Source organism: Candoia aspera, chromosome 10 (genome assembly GCF_035149785.1).
Source record: "Candoia aspera isolate rCanAsp1 chromosome 10, rCanAsp1.hap2, whole genome shotgun sequence".
NCBI classification, from domain to species: domain Eukaryota; kingdom Metazoa; phylum Chordata; class Lepidosauria; order Squamata; family Boidae; genus Candoia; species Candoia aspera.
In genome coordinates, this window is record NC_086162.1 from 22,754,867 (window position 1) to 22,771,370 (window position 16,504).

Here is a 16,504-nt window from a genome sequence, read left to right on the forward strand (position 1 = left end):
TCATTCTGCCCCTGACAAGCCAAACGTTTAATCTTCGAAAATGACAAAACAGATACATGAAAAAACAAAATAAATAAGCCATAAATAAAATCCCCCTCCTCTGCCATTTAAACCATCAGGCAGAAGGTGATCTGAAAGACACTCAAGACTTTGGGCAACGGCTTCCAGAGCTGTAGGACTACAACTCCCATCCAGCCCATCCCAAAGAGACACAAGCCAGGGACCACAGAAGTTGTCCCTGGAAAATCCAGAGGCTACCAATTCTCTGACTCCTACAACTGAGAAAGTAGCTGCCAGGGATATTCCCGCTGCCCTCTAAAGACCAAGGAGTAGGTTTTTAAAAAGATTGATCTGATATAACACAACTTGCTCTTAAATTGGCTTTCTGCAGTTGGTACCTACAGACAGTTTCTTGCCTCAGAAGAGGGACAGCATAGAGAGAAACCCCATAAAATAAATGCTAAAGACCCATCTGTGATATCTGACCTCCCAGTCTGGAAAGATATTTGGGATACAAATCTCATCAGCTGCAGAGGCCCCGCTATAAAGAACACAGCAGTGCATTTCTCACTGTTTTAAAATGCCTTTTGGAACATGGACATGGTACAGAAGACCCCTCACTGTGAAGCCATCAAGGCTCACAAAGGCAAACCAGGAACAAGACAGATTTGCAAAAAGAACAATCTTTGGCAACCAGCGCCGTCTGGAATTCCCAGCCCATATGGCTACACAAATCCTGCAGAAACCACCAGGTATTAAAATGATATCTACACCTCATTACAGAGGGAGTCAAGATCTCTCGGGGCAGGAGATCAGGTACAGAGATGAAACATATTCCAGCCAAGCTCAACGAAACAGCAGAGGAGATGGTAAACCTCAGGGTGGATCAGACTGAGACAAGTGGGCACATGGCTGAAAGCTTTTTTCACACCAAACCCCAGACAGACCCAGCTTGTAGGATGTTAGCAGGCCAGGCAAATGACTCACTTCTTATGTGCAGTACTTTAAATGCTCATGGAATTCAGAAAGCTTCTCTCCAGTGGCATAGTCCAAACACAGGTGTACTACCTTATCTACTTTAAAGAAGTATGCCATCTGAACTCAAGTTTTCTCATTTCTCAGCCTTGGTGCCGAAGCCAGTTCCCCAATGAGGGGGTGCCAAGGAATTGTTCAAACAAAACTCAGATGCATGTTCACTTTGGGATGCCCATTCACAGAAGAGCTATCCATCAAAGGAATCCAGGCTTGGGGACTGAAGTCCAATCTGCCCGATCAGATTGCAAACTTCTTGAAGAGTTGATCCACAACCCAGGAGCATTCCTATCCCTCAGTTGATAGGTGGTGGCTATGGCAAAGATCCGACTTTGTCGGGGACAGCCTCTCCTGTTACAAAGTGTTCACTGGGTTGTGCAGGAGAAGCACTGTTTTATGTTTAATTTTTTTAATTGCATGAACTTAAAGAATTGGACGGCAGGGACTATGCGGTCAGCGGGGAGAAGGATGCCCCACCCTGGCTGGCTGGCCCACCATCCTGAGGGACAGTGGGGAGGAAGGGGTTACTGAGCCACTGAGACTGATTAAACAGTAACAGGTGCTGCTGACCCATGGAACAGCTGTGCCCCTGCCATGAAAAAAACTCAGGGACAATCAGGGAATCAAAACAGGGGAGGAAGGGAGGGTGGGAAGGCAGAGCATTTGAGACTCAGCAAGGAATGAGAAGGCACCAAGCAGGACACAGTGGCAGGGAAATAAAGGGAGAATGGATCAGAAATGAACCAGGGCAGATAGTTTTCACATAAATCCTGGCTTGCAAATCAGGCCCTTGGATGCACGATACCACCAGATCTGCTGGAACCTTCATCCGCTTCCCTATGGGACAGAAAATGTCTAGATTTCGAGATGGGGCTGAAAAATCTTGCAGAATCTGGGAGGAAATATCGGTACTTATTTCTGTTGGTGTGGATGTGCACAGTGTTCGTCTAAGCTTGTTCCTTGCCAAGGATCTCTCTGAACAGCAAAAGTAAGGATCAAAATCTTTTAATAAAAAACGTCAAAGTGACAGGGTTTATACCCCACCCTGCTATTCTCACAGCCCCGAACCTTAAGCTCAAGTATTTAAGAAGACAATGCAATCAGCCTTTGGCAAGGAGGACACAGTGTTCCCCAGTTTGTGGGAAAAGCCTTGTGAAATGCAGTTCCATGGGATATAAACTCAACCATATTTCCTAGCCCCTAAACTGCCGAGCATGGCCAAAGGAAGGAAAGTTCCTCTCACCCCCAAGCTCCATTAGCACTCTATTTGGGAACAATTAACGGAAGTGTTAAAATGTCCCCCTTGCACTATGATGACCCTGGGAATTTTACAACAGACACACAATCGGCTAAAAGGGAAAACCTTTCCAGAGATGCAAATACCACACAGAAGCCTTTTAAGCATTTCAACACCACATTTCAGGTTCTACCCTCAGCCCACATCCGCTACAACAGTGTTTCTCAGCCTTGGCAACTTTTAAGATGTGTGGACTTCAACTCCCAGAATGGGAGTATGGTTGGCTGGGGAATGCTGGGCGTTGAAGTCTACACATCTTCAGGTTGCTCAGGTTGAGAAACCCTGCACTACAATTTAAGGAAATCAGCTTTTGCTCCAGAAAAAATAAACTAACAAAAATGCAAAGATGATCCAGATTATCCAGGTGAGACATGGACAGGAGCCTTGCCACAACTCCCATTTAGACGCTGCCTTCCCCCAGCATGCCTGACTCAGATATTGAATAAATCCACATTCCAGGTTCATGGAATGTACGGTACCTGCTATACAGACATTAATGGCCAGATGATGGAAATGGATTCTCTGTGCCTCACTTTTTGCTAAGTGACCAGTCCTTCAACATTGGAAAGATACATTTATGGCCCCAATGATTAAGTGGATTGAAGCCCTGATGTTACTTGGGACTTATAAAAGACTTGCTTGGAGCAGTAGATTATGTTTAGATCATCACAGCAAAAAAATGCTCATATTTTATTGAAACTTTTGTGTAAAACATGTATGAGGAGCCCATCTGTGAATGTCTGTGTGTGTGTGTGTGTTCTGTGTTGCTTTCTTTTTCCCCCTTTCTTTTTTTCTTTGTTCTGATTTATTAAATAAAGGCTTAAAAAAAATCCAATACATACACCAGTGTTTCCCAACCGTGGCTGCTTGAAGATGTGTGGACTTCAACTCCCAGAATTCCCCAGCCAGCATGGCTGGCTGGGGAATTCTGGGAGTTGAAGTCCACACATCTTCAAGTTACCAAGGTTGGAAAACACCACCACACACTGAACAATAGCTATCGAAGTGTTGGCTGAGCCACTAAAAGAAAGACCGAGAGAGAGACTAATCAAGGCTACATCCCTCAAACTTTGCATGCTGCAAGAAGGCCTCTACTGGGTTTTTATCTGACCTGGTTTAAGTGAGTTACATGAGGATCGCGTTTTTAAGCTCATGTCCCTGAAGTCTGGGGAGGTGGAGCGTGAAATAGACAAAGAAATCAGGATCTTATGAGGAAGGCTGACTGGTTTTTGGTTCTGTCAGGTGCTCCAGCAAAGGAAGGCAGGACCTCAGCAGGTCTTCTCTCCCTCAAAGTAGCTGGAGCTGAGGAATGAAGCCAAGTGCTCCGTCCTTTGCTTTCCTTCAGTTGTTTTTATAAAAGCATGGGGTTGGGGGGGGGGGACCGAGAGGGAGCTGAGTAAACATAAAGCGGCATGTATGGGGAGATTCCATAAATGCACAAAAATAAAAATATGTGCAGAATTCAACTCACCGGGGATTTCAGCAGGTCCATGCTTTGTGACTTGTTTCAAGAGAATTGAAACTATTCCAACCCCAATGGCCCTGAAGATAGGGCGGTAAGTATTTTACAGCTTTGGAGATATGATTACAAGCATCTACGCAAGCTGAAAATCTAGGGAATGCATTAGGATGAACAAGGACTCCAGTGATTAGGATATTTTTCAGGGCTACCAGAATCTGGAGTACTGCCAAGAGCTAAGGAAAATGTTAAGCAGGGGCATTTGCAGGGGGCTCAAAATAGCCATGGCAGCAATTTTGGCGATCGGGACTGTCATCTTGACTTTTTTGACTCCCCCCCGCCAATGTCTCTGGTGCCAATCCTTTCCCCTTGACAGGTATAATTTAAATTCTGCAAAAGGACACACTCTCTCTCTCCCTCACACACACAGACACACACTCCCAACAGGAAGCCATGCCAATTTATTTAATCGGCGTAACAGAGGGCACATCTCAGCATTCCCTGCATTTGAATATCTTGCCAGATGGCAGACGCATGGAAGTGTTTCAAGGGGTACTCAAAGGCCCTGAGGACTGCCCAACAGACATGCAAAAGAAAATCTCTCACACACAGACATACACATACAGCCCAAACAAAGGAAAGGGGGATTCCAGGCAGGTCACACCCAGCCATGCCTCTGCAAAGTGGCCCTTGAGTCGCGCTCTTGGGTTCTTGAGGCATTCCAGCGGGTGGGAGCGACGGGGAAGACTGGAGTTCATGAACCTCTCCTGCATGGATGCTCCAGCTGGATTTTCTACTCAGCTCCTGCCTGTCGTGAGAAACTCCCGGGAATGAAGCACCAGCTATGAATAGTTTTGCCCTTGGAGGCCCGGGGAGGTAATGCCCCGAATCCCCAGAGGGGCTAAAAAAAGGCCCCGGTCCAGAAATAGCTGAGGCCCAGGGCCAAAGCCAAGGCTTTGCATCTCTCCTCTTGTCCGATGAGAGCGGGCAGTCCTGCAAGGCAATTGTTCAGCTCCCCGGCTCCCAGGGCAGGACAAGTGTGAGGTCTCCACAGCTCAGCCTCGGACCCACGCAGACATGCTTAATGCAGCCAGCTAATTAACATGAGGAGAACTGGGGCTTTTGTCTGGGGGTGGCAGATGCCAAGTAAAGCAAAGAAAGGGGAAAGTTTAGGAAACTCGCAACCAAAGCAGGGGTGAGGACAGTGAAGCAGAGTTCCAAAGGAGAACCACCGGCAGAGTTCCAGCCCTGTTTTCCCACAGCCTGGAAAAGAAAATAGGATGCAAGTGGGTTACAGCATGGGGCGAGCCGTCAAATCTTATCGGACGATCTTGGGGGCTTGCCAGTCTGTCCTGACATCGAGAACCCAGCTCTCAAGTCTTAGAGGGGAAAGATGGAAAGCTAAGAGCCCTCTGCACATGCTCAGATGTACTCGCTGCTGCAGAAGCTGCAGCAATTGAAAATAAAGAGGCCTGCCAGAGATTCCTAGGACAATAGAAAAATCTCTAGACCCAGCACTGGGGGACCTTCCAAATCCAGGTTCTGTGATGCTGGCAGTTTAGGATGTTGCAAAACAAAGCGAAGATGGCCTTCTTGGAACCCGTTCTGCAGCCTCGATCTTAAATGTTCTAAGTCCTGGGATCATCCGCAACCAACCTCCACCATCCACAGCTGTGTTGAGCCTTTTAAAAAACAGCATGAATTTCTACTGGGTGATTTGACAAGGTGACACGCTTCGCCAGACAGACACAATGCGGGGAAGGGGCCAGAGAGATTGGAAGCAGGGTGTGGGGGGGGGAGAGGGAGCGAAGGAGCAGGAAGGCAAGAAAACAAGTCTCACCTTAGAGCAGAAAGGGCTGGGGCCAGAGCTGTGCCATGAAAGGCATGCTTGTGCAATGGGAACATGCCTCTGCACACCTGAAACCACAGCTCTCCCACATGAAGGGGCTCCAGGAGGCCATGATGCAAAGGGGGAAACCGCAAGCAGGGGGGAGGAAGAGGAGACCGGCCTCTAAGAGGCAAATCTTGCATATTTGTCTTCCGATTCAGACACTTGTCTCAAGTCAGGCTCCAAAGCGGCCAGACCGGTTGTCATCTTCTGCCCATGGCGAAGAGATGTTATTGTAGAAGGAGAAGCCAGGAAATGGAGGGCTGGTGGGGAGAGGAAGATGAGGTCCAAGATTGGCAGGGAGAGGGGGCCAGGGTGTGGTCAAAAAGGTCAAGATGGCATCGGTGACGGTGCAATTGAAGCTCCACCAGGGTTTTACTGTGCAGCGGTCCCCAGTTTAAGAACGAGTTCCATTCCTAGGTCTGTCCTTAAGTTGAATTTGTATGTAAATTGGAACCGTTCTTTAGCCTCAGTTGGTCAAATGTTTGTCTTAGTGTATATTCCACCTTTCTGTGCATACAAAACCCTTAAGAAACATTTCCAAGTACACTAAAACATCTTAAACATAATAGCACACAAATTAGTATTGTGTATCCAACTTGAAACATTGTACTTAACTCGAATTTTTAATATAATAGGCTTTATGGCAGTCCGTTCTTAACTAGGAGTCGTCCGTAAACCGGGACGTTCTTAAACCGGGGACCAGCTGTACATGCATTGAGGTCAGCCTTGTGAGGTAGCCCAGGTAGGAAGCACAGCCAGAAGTGCTAGCTCTAACTTTATTTTAAGGTTACATTAACAGAATCTTGCAAGTCTGAACGTGCATCTCTCCCCCCTCACCTTTACAGCCCAAGAAACTAAGGAGAGTCCCTTCTGAGATGTTCACCATGCCCCCATTCCTTCCCTGGGCTCAGCTGCCTCTTGTCTGACTGTTGTCTAGTCTGCGACTCTTCCTCCTGTCTCCCAAGGTCATTCCCATACACCATTACAATTGCAGAGCTTCTGTTGCACTGCTGTGGCCGCCATCTTGACCTTTTTGACCACACCCTGACCCCCACACCCTGCCAATCTTGGACCTCATCTTCCTCTCCCCACCAGCCCTCCACTTCCTGGCTTCTCCTTCCATGATAACATCTCTTAGCTATGGGCAGATGACAACCAGTGGGGCCTGACCACCAGTGGGGGCTTGAAAGGGGAAATGTGGTGGGTGGTCCATGGTGGGTCTGCCTTGCACAGATGGGCTGGTTCAGCTGCTGCTTCAATCTGTCTTTGCGCAGAGGGGCCCACTGGTGGTGTGGATAGCAAAACCACCCTGCCATATGTGGTTGCAGATGGAGGGAGAGAAAGAGAGAAATTCTCACTTCTGTGCTCAGCAGAAAGGAGACCTTGGAGATGGGTGGGGGGACAGGAGGCAGGAGCTGAGCCTCTAAACTATGGAAAGGTTTCCACGCAGAGGTGATCCATGCAGAAGTGACTTCTAACCGTCTTCATGCTAGTGCAGTGTTTCTCAACCTTGGCAACTTTAAGACGTGTGGACTCCCAGAATTCCCCATGGCTGGCTGGAGAATTCTGGGAGTTGAAGTCCAGACGTCTTAAAGTTGCCAAGGTTGAGAAACACTGTGCCAGTGGTCCGTTGAGGCGCCTGGTCCAACTCTCCCTTCCTCACCATGTGCCAAGTTCTCACTGAACAGGATCCAAAGCAATTTGCACACCTCGGGTGTCGCCGACTGCAGCTGGCAAAGCCACCGGCATCACACCAGCCCCATTTCCAAGCTTGGCTCAAGCTAGGAAGACGCCCCCAGCTTGACTTGACATGCACGCTCTTCCCCCCAACCGAACAAGAGGGCTTTCTCATTTCAAGTTCCCAGGGCAGGAATGTAGCAGCCCAGCACCTCATCTTCCTTCCTCCCCAGAGAATCAGACTGGGCTTCACTTCTATGCTTGCGCACTTTCTTGGAAGCCCAGAAGTGCAATCCCTCCTTGTTTCTTCTTCTTTTTTTAAAAAAAAAAGGGGGATAGGAGGCCCTGCATAAGATCTACTGTACAGAAGTGTTCAGTTGTGAGCTACACATTCTAGACATGGTCAGAATCTAATTACATAATGGAGTTGACTAGAAAAAATGGTGGATTCCTTTTATTTGTTTTTACGAGCTCCCCCATACACGAGAAGCTTCGTGGGGCGCAGAGTGGCAGACGGCAGCATTGCAACTGAAACTCTCCACACGACCTGAATTCAATCCCAGCGGAAGCCGGATTCTTGGGTGGCCGGCTCAGGCTGATCCAGCCTTCCCTCCTTCCGAGGTCGGTGAAATGAGCTCCCAGCTTGCTGGGGAAGGTGATGACTGGGGAAGGCAATGGCAAGCCACCCCGCTACGGTCTGCCAACAAAACGTTGCAAAAGTGGTGTCCCTCCAAAGGAACAGTTGTGACTCAGTGCTTGCACAGGGGACCTTTCACCTTCACCCATGTACATGAGGACTAGAAACTTGATTTCTCAACCAAATTTCCCATAATGTACTACAGGAAGTCCTTGCTTAATGACAATTGGGACCAGAATTTCAGTTGCTAAGTGAAGCGGTCATTAAGTGAATCCAACCCGATTTCATAACCTTTTTTGCAGTGGTCATTAAGCAAATCACCATAGTCATTAAGCGAATCACATGGTTCCCCATTGATTTTGCTTGCCAGAAGCTGGCCGGGAGGGTTGAAAATGGTGATCATGTGACCATGGGACGCTGTAACAGTCATAAATGCAAACTAGTTGCCAAGCTTCAGCAAAGGATCGTTACCTTGTCGTGGTGCTGGAGCTTGAGCACCTCAATGATGCCATGAGCTAAACCGTGAAGGGCCACCCAAGACGGGAAGGTCATGACAGAGAGGTCAGACTAAATGCGATCCCTGGGGAAGGTAATGGCAACCCACCTCAGTATTCTTGCCGTGAAAACTAAATGGATCAGTACAACCAGAGATATGTCGGTATACCATCGGAAGATGAGACCCCCAGGTCGGAAGATGGTCAAAATGCTACTGGGGAGGAACAGAGGATGAGCTCAACTAGCCCCAGACGTGATGACGCAGCTAGCTCAAAGCCGAAAGGACGGCTAGCGGCCGACGGTGCTGGTGGTGAACGGCGAATCCGATGTTCTAAGGATCAACACACCATCGGAACCTGGAATGTAAGATCTATGAGCCAGGGCAAATTGGATGTGGTTATTGGTGAGATGTCAAGATTAAAGATAGACATTTTGGGTGTCAGTGAACTGAAATGGACTGGAATGGGCCACTTCACATCAAATGACCACCAGATCTACTACTGCGGACAAGAGGACCACAGAAGAAATGGAGTAGCCTTCATAATTAATAGTAAAGTGGCTAAAGCAGTGCTCGGATACAACCCAAAAAACGACAGAATGATCTCAATTCGAATTCAGGGCAAGCCATCTAACATCACAGTGATCCAAATATACGCCCCAACCACAAATGCTGAAGAAGCTGAAGTAGAGCAGTTCTATGAGGATCTGCAGCACCTACTGGACAACACGCCTAAAAGAGATGTTATTTTCATCACAGGAGACTGGAATGCTAAGGTGGGCAGTCAAATGACACCTCGAATTACAGGTAAGTATGGCCTGGGAGAACAAAACGAAGCAGGACGCAGGCTGATAGAATTTTGCCAAGACAATTCACTCTGCATAACAAACACTCTCTTCCAACAACCTAAGAGACGGCTTTATACATGGACTTCACCAGATGGACAACACCGAAATCAGATTGATTACATCCTTTGCAGCCAAAGGTGGCGGACATCTGTACAGTCGGTAAAAACAAGGCCTGGAGCTGACTGTAGTTCAGATCACGAACTTCTTCTTGCACAATTTAGGATCAGACTAAAGAGATTAGGGAAGACCCACAGATCAGCTAGATATGAGCTCACTAATATTCCTAAGGAATATGCAGTGGAGGTGAAGAATAGATTTAAGGGACTGGACTTAGTAGATAGGGTCCCGGAAGAACTCTGGACAGAAGTTGGCAGCATTGTTCAGGAGGCGGCAACAAAATACATCCCAAAGAAAGAGAAAACCAAGAAGGCAAAATGGCTGTCTGCTGAGACACTAGAAGTAGCCCAAGAAAGAAGGAAAGCAAAAGGCAACAGTGATAGGGGGAGATATGCCCAATTAAATGCAAAATTCCAGAGGTTAGCCAGAAGAGATAAGGAATTATTTTTAAACAAGCAATGCGCGGAAGTGGAAGAAGACAATAGAATAGGAAGGACAAGAGACCTCTTCCAGAAAATTAGAAACATTGGAGGTAAATTCCAGGCAAAAATGGGTATGATCAAAAACAAAGATGGCAAGGACCTAACAGAAGAAGAAGAGATCAAGAAAAGGTGGCAAGAATATACGGAAGACCTGTATAGGAAGGATAACAATATCGGGGATAGCTTTGACAGTGTGGTCGGTGAGCTAGAGCCAGACATCCTGAAGAGTGAGGTTGAGTGGGCCTTAAGAAGCATTGCTAATAACAAGGCAACAGGAGACGACGGCATCCCAGTTGAACTGTTCAAAATCTTGCAAGATGATGCTGTCAAGGTAATGCATGCTATATGCCAGCAAATTTGGAAAACACAAGAATGGCCATCAGACTGGAAAAAATCAACTTATATCCCCATACCAAAAAAGGGAAACACTAAAGAATCTTCAAACTATCGAACAGTGGCACTCATTTCACATGCCAGTAAGGTAATGCTCAAGATCCTGCAAGGTAGACTTCAGCAGTTCATGGAGCGAGAATTGCCAGATGTACAAGCTGGGTTTAGAAAAGGCAGAGGAACTAGAGACCAAATTGCCAATATCCGCTGGATAATGGAAAAAGCCAGGGAGTTTCAGAAAAACATCTATTTCTGTTTTATTGACTATTCTAAAGCCTTTGACTGTGTGGACCATAACAAATTGTGGCAAGTCCTTAGTGGTATGGGGATACCAAGTCATCTTGTATGCCTCCTGAAGAATCTGTATAACGACCAAGTAGCAACAGTAAGAACAGACCACGGAACAACAGACTGGTTTAAGATTGGGAAAGGAGTACGGCAGGGCTGTATACTCTCACCCTACCTATTCAACTTGTATGCAGAACACATCATGCGACAAGCTGGCCTTGAGGAATCCAAGGCTGGAGTTAAAATCTCTGGAAGAAACATTAACAATCTCAGATATGCAGATGATACCACTTTGATGGCTGAAAGTGAAGAGGAACTGAGGAGCCTTATGATGAAGGTGAAAGAAGAAAGTGCAAAAGCTGGTTTGCAGCTAAACCTCAAAAAAACCAAGATTATGGCAACCAGCTTGATTGATAACTGGCAAATAGAGGGAGAAAATGTAGAAGCAGTGAAAGACTTTGTATTCCTAGGCGCAAAGATTACTGCAGATGCTGACTGCAGTCAGGAAATCAGAAGACGCTTAATCCTTGGGAGAAGAGCAATGACAAATCTCGATAAAATAGTTAAGAGCAGAGACATCACACTGACAACAAAGGCCCGCATAGTTAAAGCAATGGTGTTCCCTGTAGTAACATATGGCTGCGAGAGCTGGACCATAAGGAAGGCTGAGCGAAGGAAGATCGATGCTTTTGAACTGTGGTGTTGGAGGAAAATTCTGAGAGTGCCTTGGACTGCAAGAAGATCCAACCAGTCCATCCTCCAGGAAATAAAGCCAGACTGCTCACTTGAGGGAATGATATTAAAGGCAAAACTGAAATACTTTGGCCACATAATGAGAAGACAGGACACCCTGGAGAAGATGCTGATGCTAGGGAGAGTGGAAGGCAAAAGGCAGAGGGGCCGACCAAGGGCAAGATGGATGGATGATATTCTAGAGGTGACGGACTCGTCCCTGGGGGAGCTGGGGGTGTTGACGACCGACAGGAAGCTCTGGCGTGGGCTGGTCCATGAAGTCACGAAGAGTCGGAAGCGACTAAACGAATAAACAACAACAACAACAAGTTGCCAAGTGCCCAAATCGTGATCACATGACTGTGGGGACACTGCAACTGTTGTAAGTGTGAGGACTGGTCGTAAGTCAGTTTTTTCAGTGGTGTCGTAAGTCCAAACTGTCACTAAATGAATGGCCATTAAGTGAGGACTAACCGTACACACTATCAGTTTCTTTAGAGGATTAACACACAGTTAAATTTGTACAAGGCAGTTGACACCAAACTAAACTATGAATATGACAGCGCAAAAGCCAAGCAGTTGAAGAGATTATTTTATCTATCTATCAAATTTGTCACCACCCATCTCCTCCCACCAGAGGGACTCTGGGCAGTTATCATGCACATTTAGTCCTCTGGCCCTCAAAAGCTCAGTGGAGCCTGCCACTTTTAAGGTTAGACATCCTGTCTGCCTATATTTACCACCAGCTGGGTTCACGCTGTCTAATCTAGCATTAAAACATCACGGCTTGAGCGTCTTCCTCTATTTCCCCTTTAGATCCAGTGGGCAAAGCTGTACTTTTGCCCTCCCCTTAAGAAAAATATCCACAGCTCTGCATTGGTAAGCATTCAATTGTAAACAGATGAAGAACTTCGGCTTTAGCCACATAGCCCTACCGGGTGGAAAGAAAAATAAAAATGGCTTTATCTCTTGAACAGTCTCAGCTGTCTGGATGCAATCATTCAGGAGAGCCACAAGTTAACACAGCAGGCATGAGACAGCTTGGAGCAGGCACCACCTGTAATATTTCCCTGCCCGGTTAAGGATAATTTTCAACACATCTGCTTCCCATCTATAATCTGGCGAAGAGAGAAGAATGATCCATCTCTCACACTTGGAGAGGAAAGCAAAGCCTTCCTTGATTTGAATGTGGCTCATGGAAATTTCATGGAGACATCTGGGTAGTATTTTTGGCAAACAACCCAAAAATGATCATATGGAAACACATATGGACACATGTTGCCACTGTGTTCTTCTGGGATGCTTCTTTCTAAAAAAAAAAAGTCTATCCTATAATCCTGGGATTTCCTGGTGGTGTCCCATCCAAATCTCAACCAGGTTGGGCACTGCTTAGCTTTTCAAATCAGCAATGGTCACCTGGATCAATGTTTGTCAACCTCTGGAACTTTAAGAGGTGTGGACTTCAACTCCCAGAATTCCCCAGCTGGCATGCCAGCTGGGGAATTCTGGGAGTTGAAGTCCACACCTCTTAAAGTTCCAGAGGTTGACAAACACTGAACCAGATGCTGTTGCTGCTAAATCCAATTGCCCAAAGCTATTTGGGAGACAGCTGACTACAACCAGGACTGCAAACAGACCAAAGCTCACAAAGGCCAATTTCACATTTATTTTCACGAATATGATACCAAAGAGCAAAAACCTCCAAAAGAGGCAAAGGAGAAGCAGATGGATTGATCACAGGTTAGAATTTAATGTGGCCACCCTTCACTTCCAGAGCGGGCCCTCACAGAGATTTTGAGCATGTGCAGAGGGCACACCAGCCCCCTAGGCCATGCATCATGACATCATAGCTCAAATGCTCTGAATTGCATAATTCAGCCACAACTGATGCAAATTACATCATTTGACAGATGCCATGACATATGTGATGTCATTTATACACACCACCCGCCCCTGAACAGCCCATTTTACTTTACAGGTAGACCTCACTTAACAACTGTTCGTTTAGTGATGGTTCGGACTTATGATGGTGCTGGAAAAACTGACTTATGACCGGTCCTCACACTTACAACAGTCACAGCATCCCCGCGGTCATGTGATCAGTTAGGGCGCTTGGCAGCCAGTTCACATTTATGACCATTGCAGCACCCTGTGGTCACGTGATCGCCATTTTCGACCTTCCCAGCTGGCTTCTGGCAAGCAAAATGAATGGGGAACTGCGTGATTTGCTTAACAACCACGTGGTTCACTTAACACCTATGGTGATTTGCTTAACGGCCACTGCAAAAATGGTAGTAAAATTGAGTTAGATTTGCTTAATGACCACTTTGCTTAGCAACTGAAATTCCAGTCCCGATTGTGGTCATTAAGCAGGGACTACCTGTATCATGTCTGGAATTGCAACCAGTCTTGAAAGCTATTTCAACAATGCAAGGGTGAATCCTAGCAAAAGCAAATAAAGAAGGAAAGACTCAACAGACCTTGGGCCTGATCGACTAAACAACTCCTTTTACAAGCAAAGCAGCACTCTAAACTTGCGGGCTCTTCCTCAATCACTTCCCAGCCAGCAAAATCCATGAACTGCTGACGGAGTCTGGTGGATATTGAAATCCAATACAATCGACATCTGGTTGGAGAAAGACACCCGATCCTGTTTCCAGAGCCCCCTTGCAAATTACGCACTCGGAAAGAGTGGCTTGAAGACCATGCCAGCCATCTCCCCCCCTCCCACTGTCCTTCCTGGCTCAAATCTCTCCCAAACTTCTCCTGGGTGGGAGATGACAAGGAGGGACCTCAAGCAGAAAGTTTCCCCTAGGCAGTGTCTAGTCCGGCAAACAAAGATCAAGAGGCTGAGAAAAACTGAAGCAAGGGATGAGCAGGGATGCAAAGTGCCAGGATTGAACAAACGCCCAGCTGGGGCATGGTTTGCTAAGGAGCATCCCTCTGTAGCACTCCCAAGCTGCGGATGGGGGCAGTGGCTTCCCACCCACCTCCACGCCCTTGTCCTCAGCCCTCCCCCACACTCCTTGCTCCCTTCTCTGGGCATCCCATGCTCTGGTCCAGCCCCATTCCTCCCACTCCCACGCCCAAGGCAGGCTGCTCTGGCATCTGAGGCGCCCCTGTCCTTCCACTGCAATTCAGTAAACATCCTCCCTTTGTGCCAGGCACTGCCATCTGCAAAAACCTGGCGCCAAAGAGAGAGAAAGCTAACCTGCAGCATTGGGGATGGGGGAGGAAATCAGGTCAGAGGGAAAGTGTGAAAGAGTTCTCGTCTCTGGTAACTGAGCAAGAACAAGGTTTTCTCTCCCTTAAACCGACCCCCCTTTCAAAACCTTATTTTACTATTTCATTTCTTTGCTTGAGTGCTTTGCCCACACTTCCTCCTCCTTCTTCATCCACCTGGCGAGGCTGGACTCCCCCTTTCCTTCCAAACAGGCTTCCCCACAAGTAAAACGTTGCAGAGGGCTCCGTACACTGTAAGGTTTCCCCTCCAGATGGTTGCAAGCTAGCACTAAAAAGCAGCCGCTTGCAGGCAGGGGTTGTGCCATGTAATCCTTGGGCGGACCCAACCTTCGGAGAGGCTGCTGCATGCGAGGGGCTTGCATGGTGGTGGGAATTAATCCTCACTTTGGGCTCCTCAACCAGGAATTAAACCCTACCCCAAAGCAGGTGCAGCTGGCCCCCCTCTTCCAAAGCTCCCCACAACTTCTGTCTCCCATCTGGGTGGGAGGTTTGGGAGCAGACTAGAGTGAGAAGCTCACCTCTGCCTCTAACCCCCCCCCCCCGCCCCACTACTTCTCAGAACAATTCATCTGTATGATCTTGTCTTGATGCATCACCTTGTCTGGATGACTCATTTAGGAAGGGGTCAAAAGGGAGCTGGAAGGAAGGGCATGCCTTAGGGTGGAATGGAAGGAGATGAATGAGGGGCAGAGGAGAAGTGGCACGGGGTGGGGAGGGGTGGGGAGGGGCAGGCATCCATCCATGTGCCACTTCTCTTCTCCCCTTCATTGGCAGCCTGGGGAGAGAGAACTAAGTGGATTGCATTAAAGGCCACAGCTCCATGCCAGTCAATGCCAGGGGGACAGTATGAACGAGGGAGGGGGGTATAAAATGGAACCTGCTTATCCAGTCCCTCTCGAAGTCCCCTTTCCAGATTCAGAGTTGCCAATCTCTCACAGAATTGTTATAATTTCTATCTGCAACTGCACAGACACACACACCCGCTGCCCCTCGCTGGAGGTCCTGTGGACCCGAAAGGTGGCTCGTTGGGAAGCAGAGAAAGGAAGCGAAGGGCTGGAGAATCCCCCCCTCCCCAGCACTCATCCGCCTCTGGGAGACCCTGGTCGAGGGCGAGGGTCGGTTTCCCCCAAGGAAGGCGGGTCCAGGTGGGGCGCCCCGGATCCCCCCAAACGACGGCTCGAGGCTTTTCAGAAAAGGGGGTCTCTTCGAGGGGAAAGCGGGGAGCCGCGACGGGGCGCCCAGCGGGGAGGGGGAACGGCAGGTGGATGGACGTAGGACTTTCCTGGGCTTGTAGGAGGCGGCAGCAAAGCGACCGGTTTTGCAGCCGGAGCGGCGGGCCGAGTTGGGAGGGATGGATGGATGGCCCTCGAGGGCTCGGGAGAGCGGCTCTGCCCGGGGCGCCGCGCGCGGGTCCCCGGCGGCTGCCCATCCCGCCCGCTCGAGCGCCGTCCCTTCCGCTCCCGGGCGCGCAGCGGAGGCGGGCTGGGGGGGGCGGTCCTGCCACCCCTCCGCCGCCCGCAGCTCCTTACCTGGCCAGGCCAGCAGCAAGAGCGTGGCCAGGAGGCCCGCGAAAGGGAGCGCCTTCGGGGGACGAGCGGAGCCCATGATTCGCGCCGGCCGCAACTCGACTCCGACACCAAAGCCACCGCCGCCAACTCGCCCACTCTTGCCCGCTCGGCGGCCCGCCCCCCGGCCCGCCCCCCGGCGGCTCAGCCCAATCCCCAGCCGCAGCCGCCCCCCCCCCACGCCGCCGCCAGCAAATCTCTCCGGGCAGGCGAGGGGCGGAGGGAGGGAGGCAGGGAGGGAGGGCGAGGAGGAGGAGACAGGGGGCACCCTGGGGGGAGGATCCCGCCCGGTTTTGTTCTTTTTTTAACGCCCCCCCCCCGCCCAATAAAACTTTGCGAAGAGCCGCGCTGGA

The 16,504-nt window shown here is 48.8% G+C and overlaps 1 protein-coding gene across 1 annotated transcript in view; it reads right to left on the minus strand.

The window, feature by feature from the left end:
* The window catches only part of BCAM (basal cell adhesion molecule (Lutheran blood group)), a 52,089-nt gene extending 35,824 nt beyond the window's left edge, over window positions 1-16,265 (minus strand). Inside the window, exon 1 of the mRNA XM_063312529.1 lies at window positions 16,116-16,265. Within this exon, the coding sequence (XP_063168599.1) occupies window positions 16,116-16,191 (76 nt within the window). The 5' untranslated portion in view covers window positions 16,192-16,265. The remainder of the gene's footprint in view (window positions 1-16,115) is intronic.
* Between the last annotated feature and the right edge of the window lie 239 nt (window positions 16,266-16,504).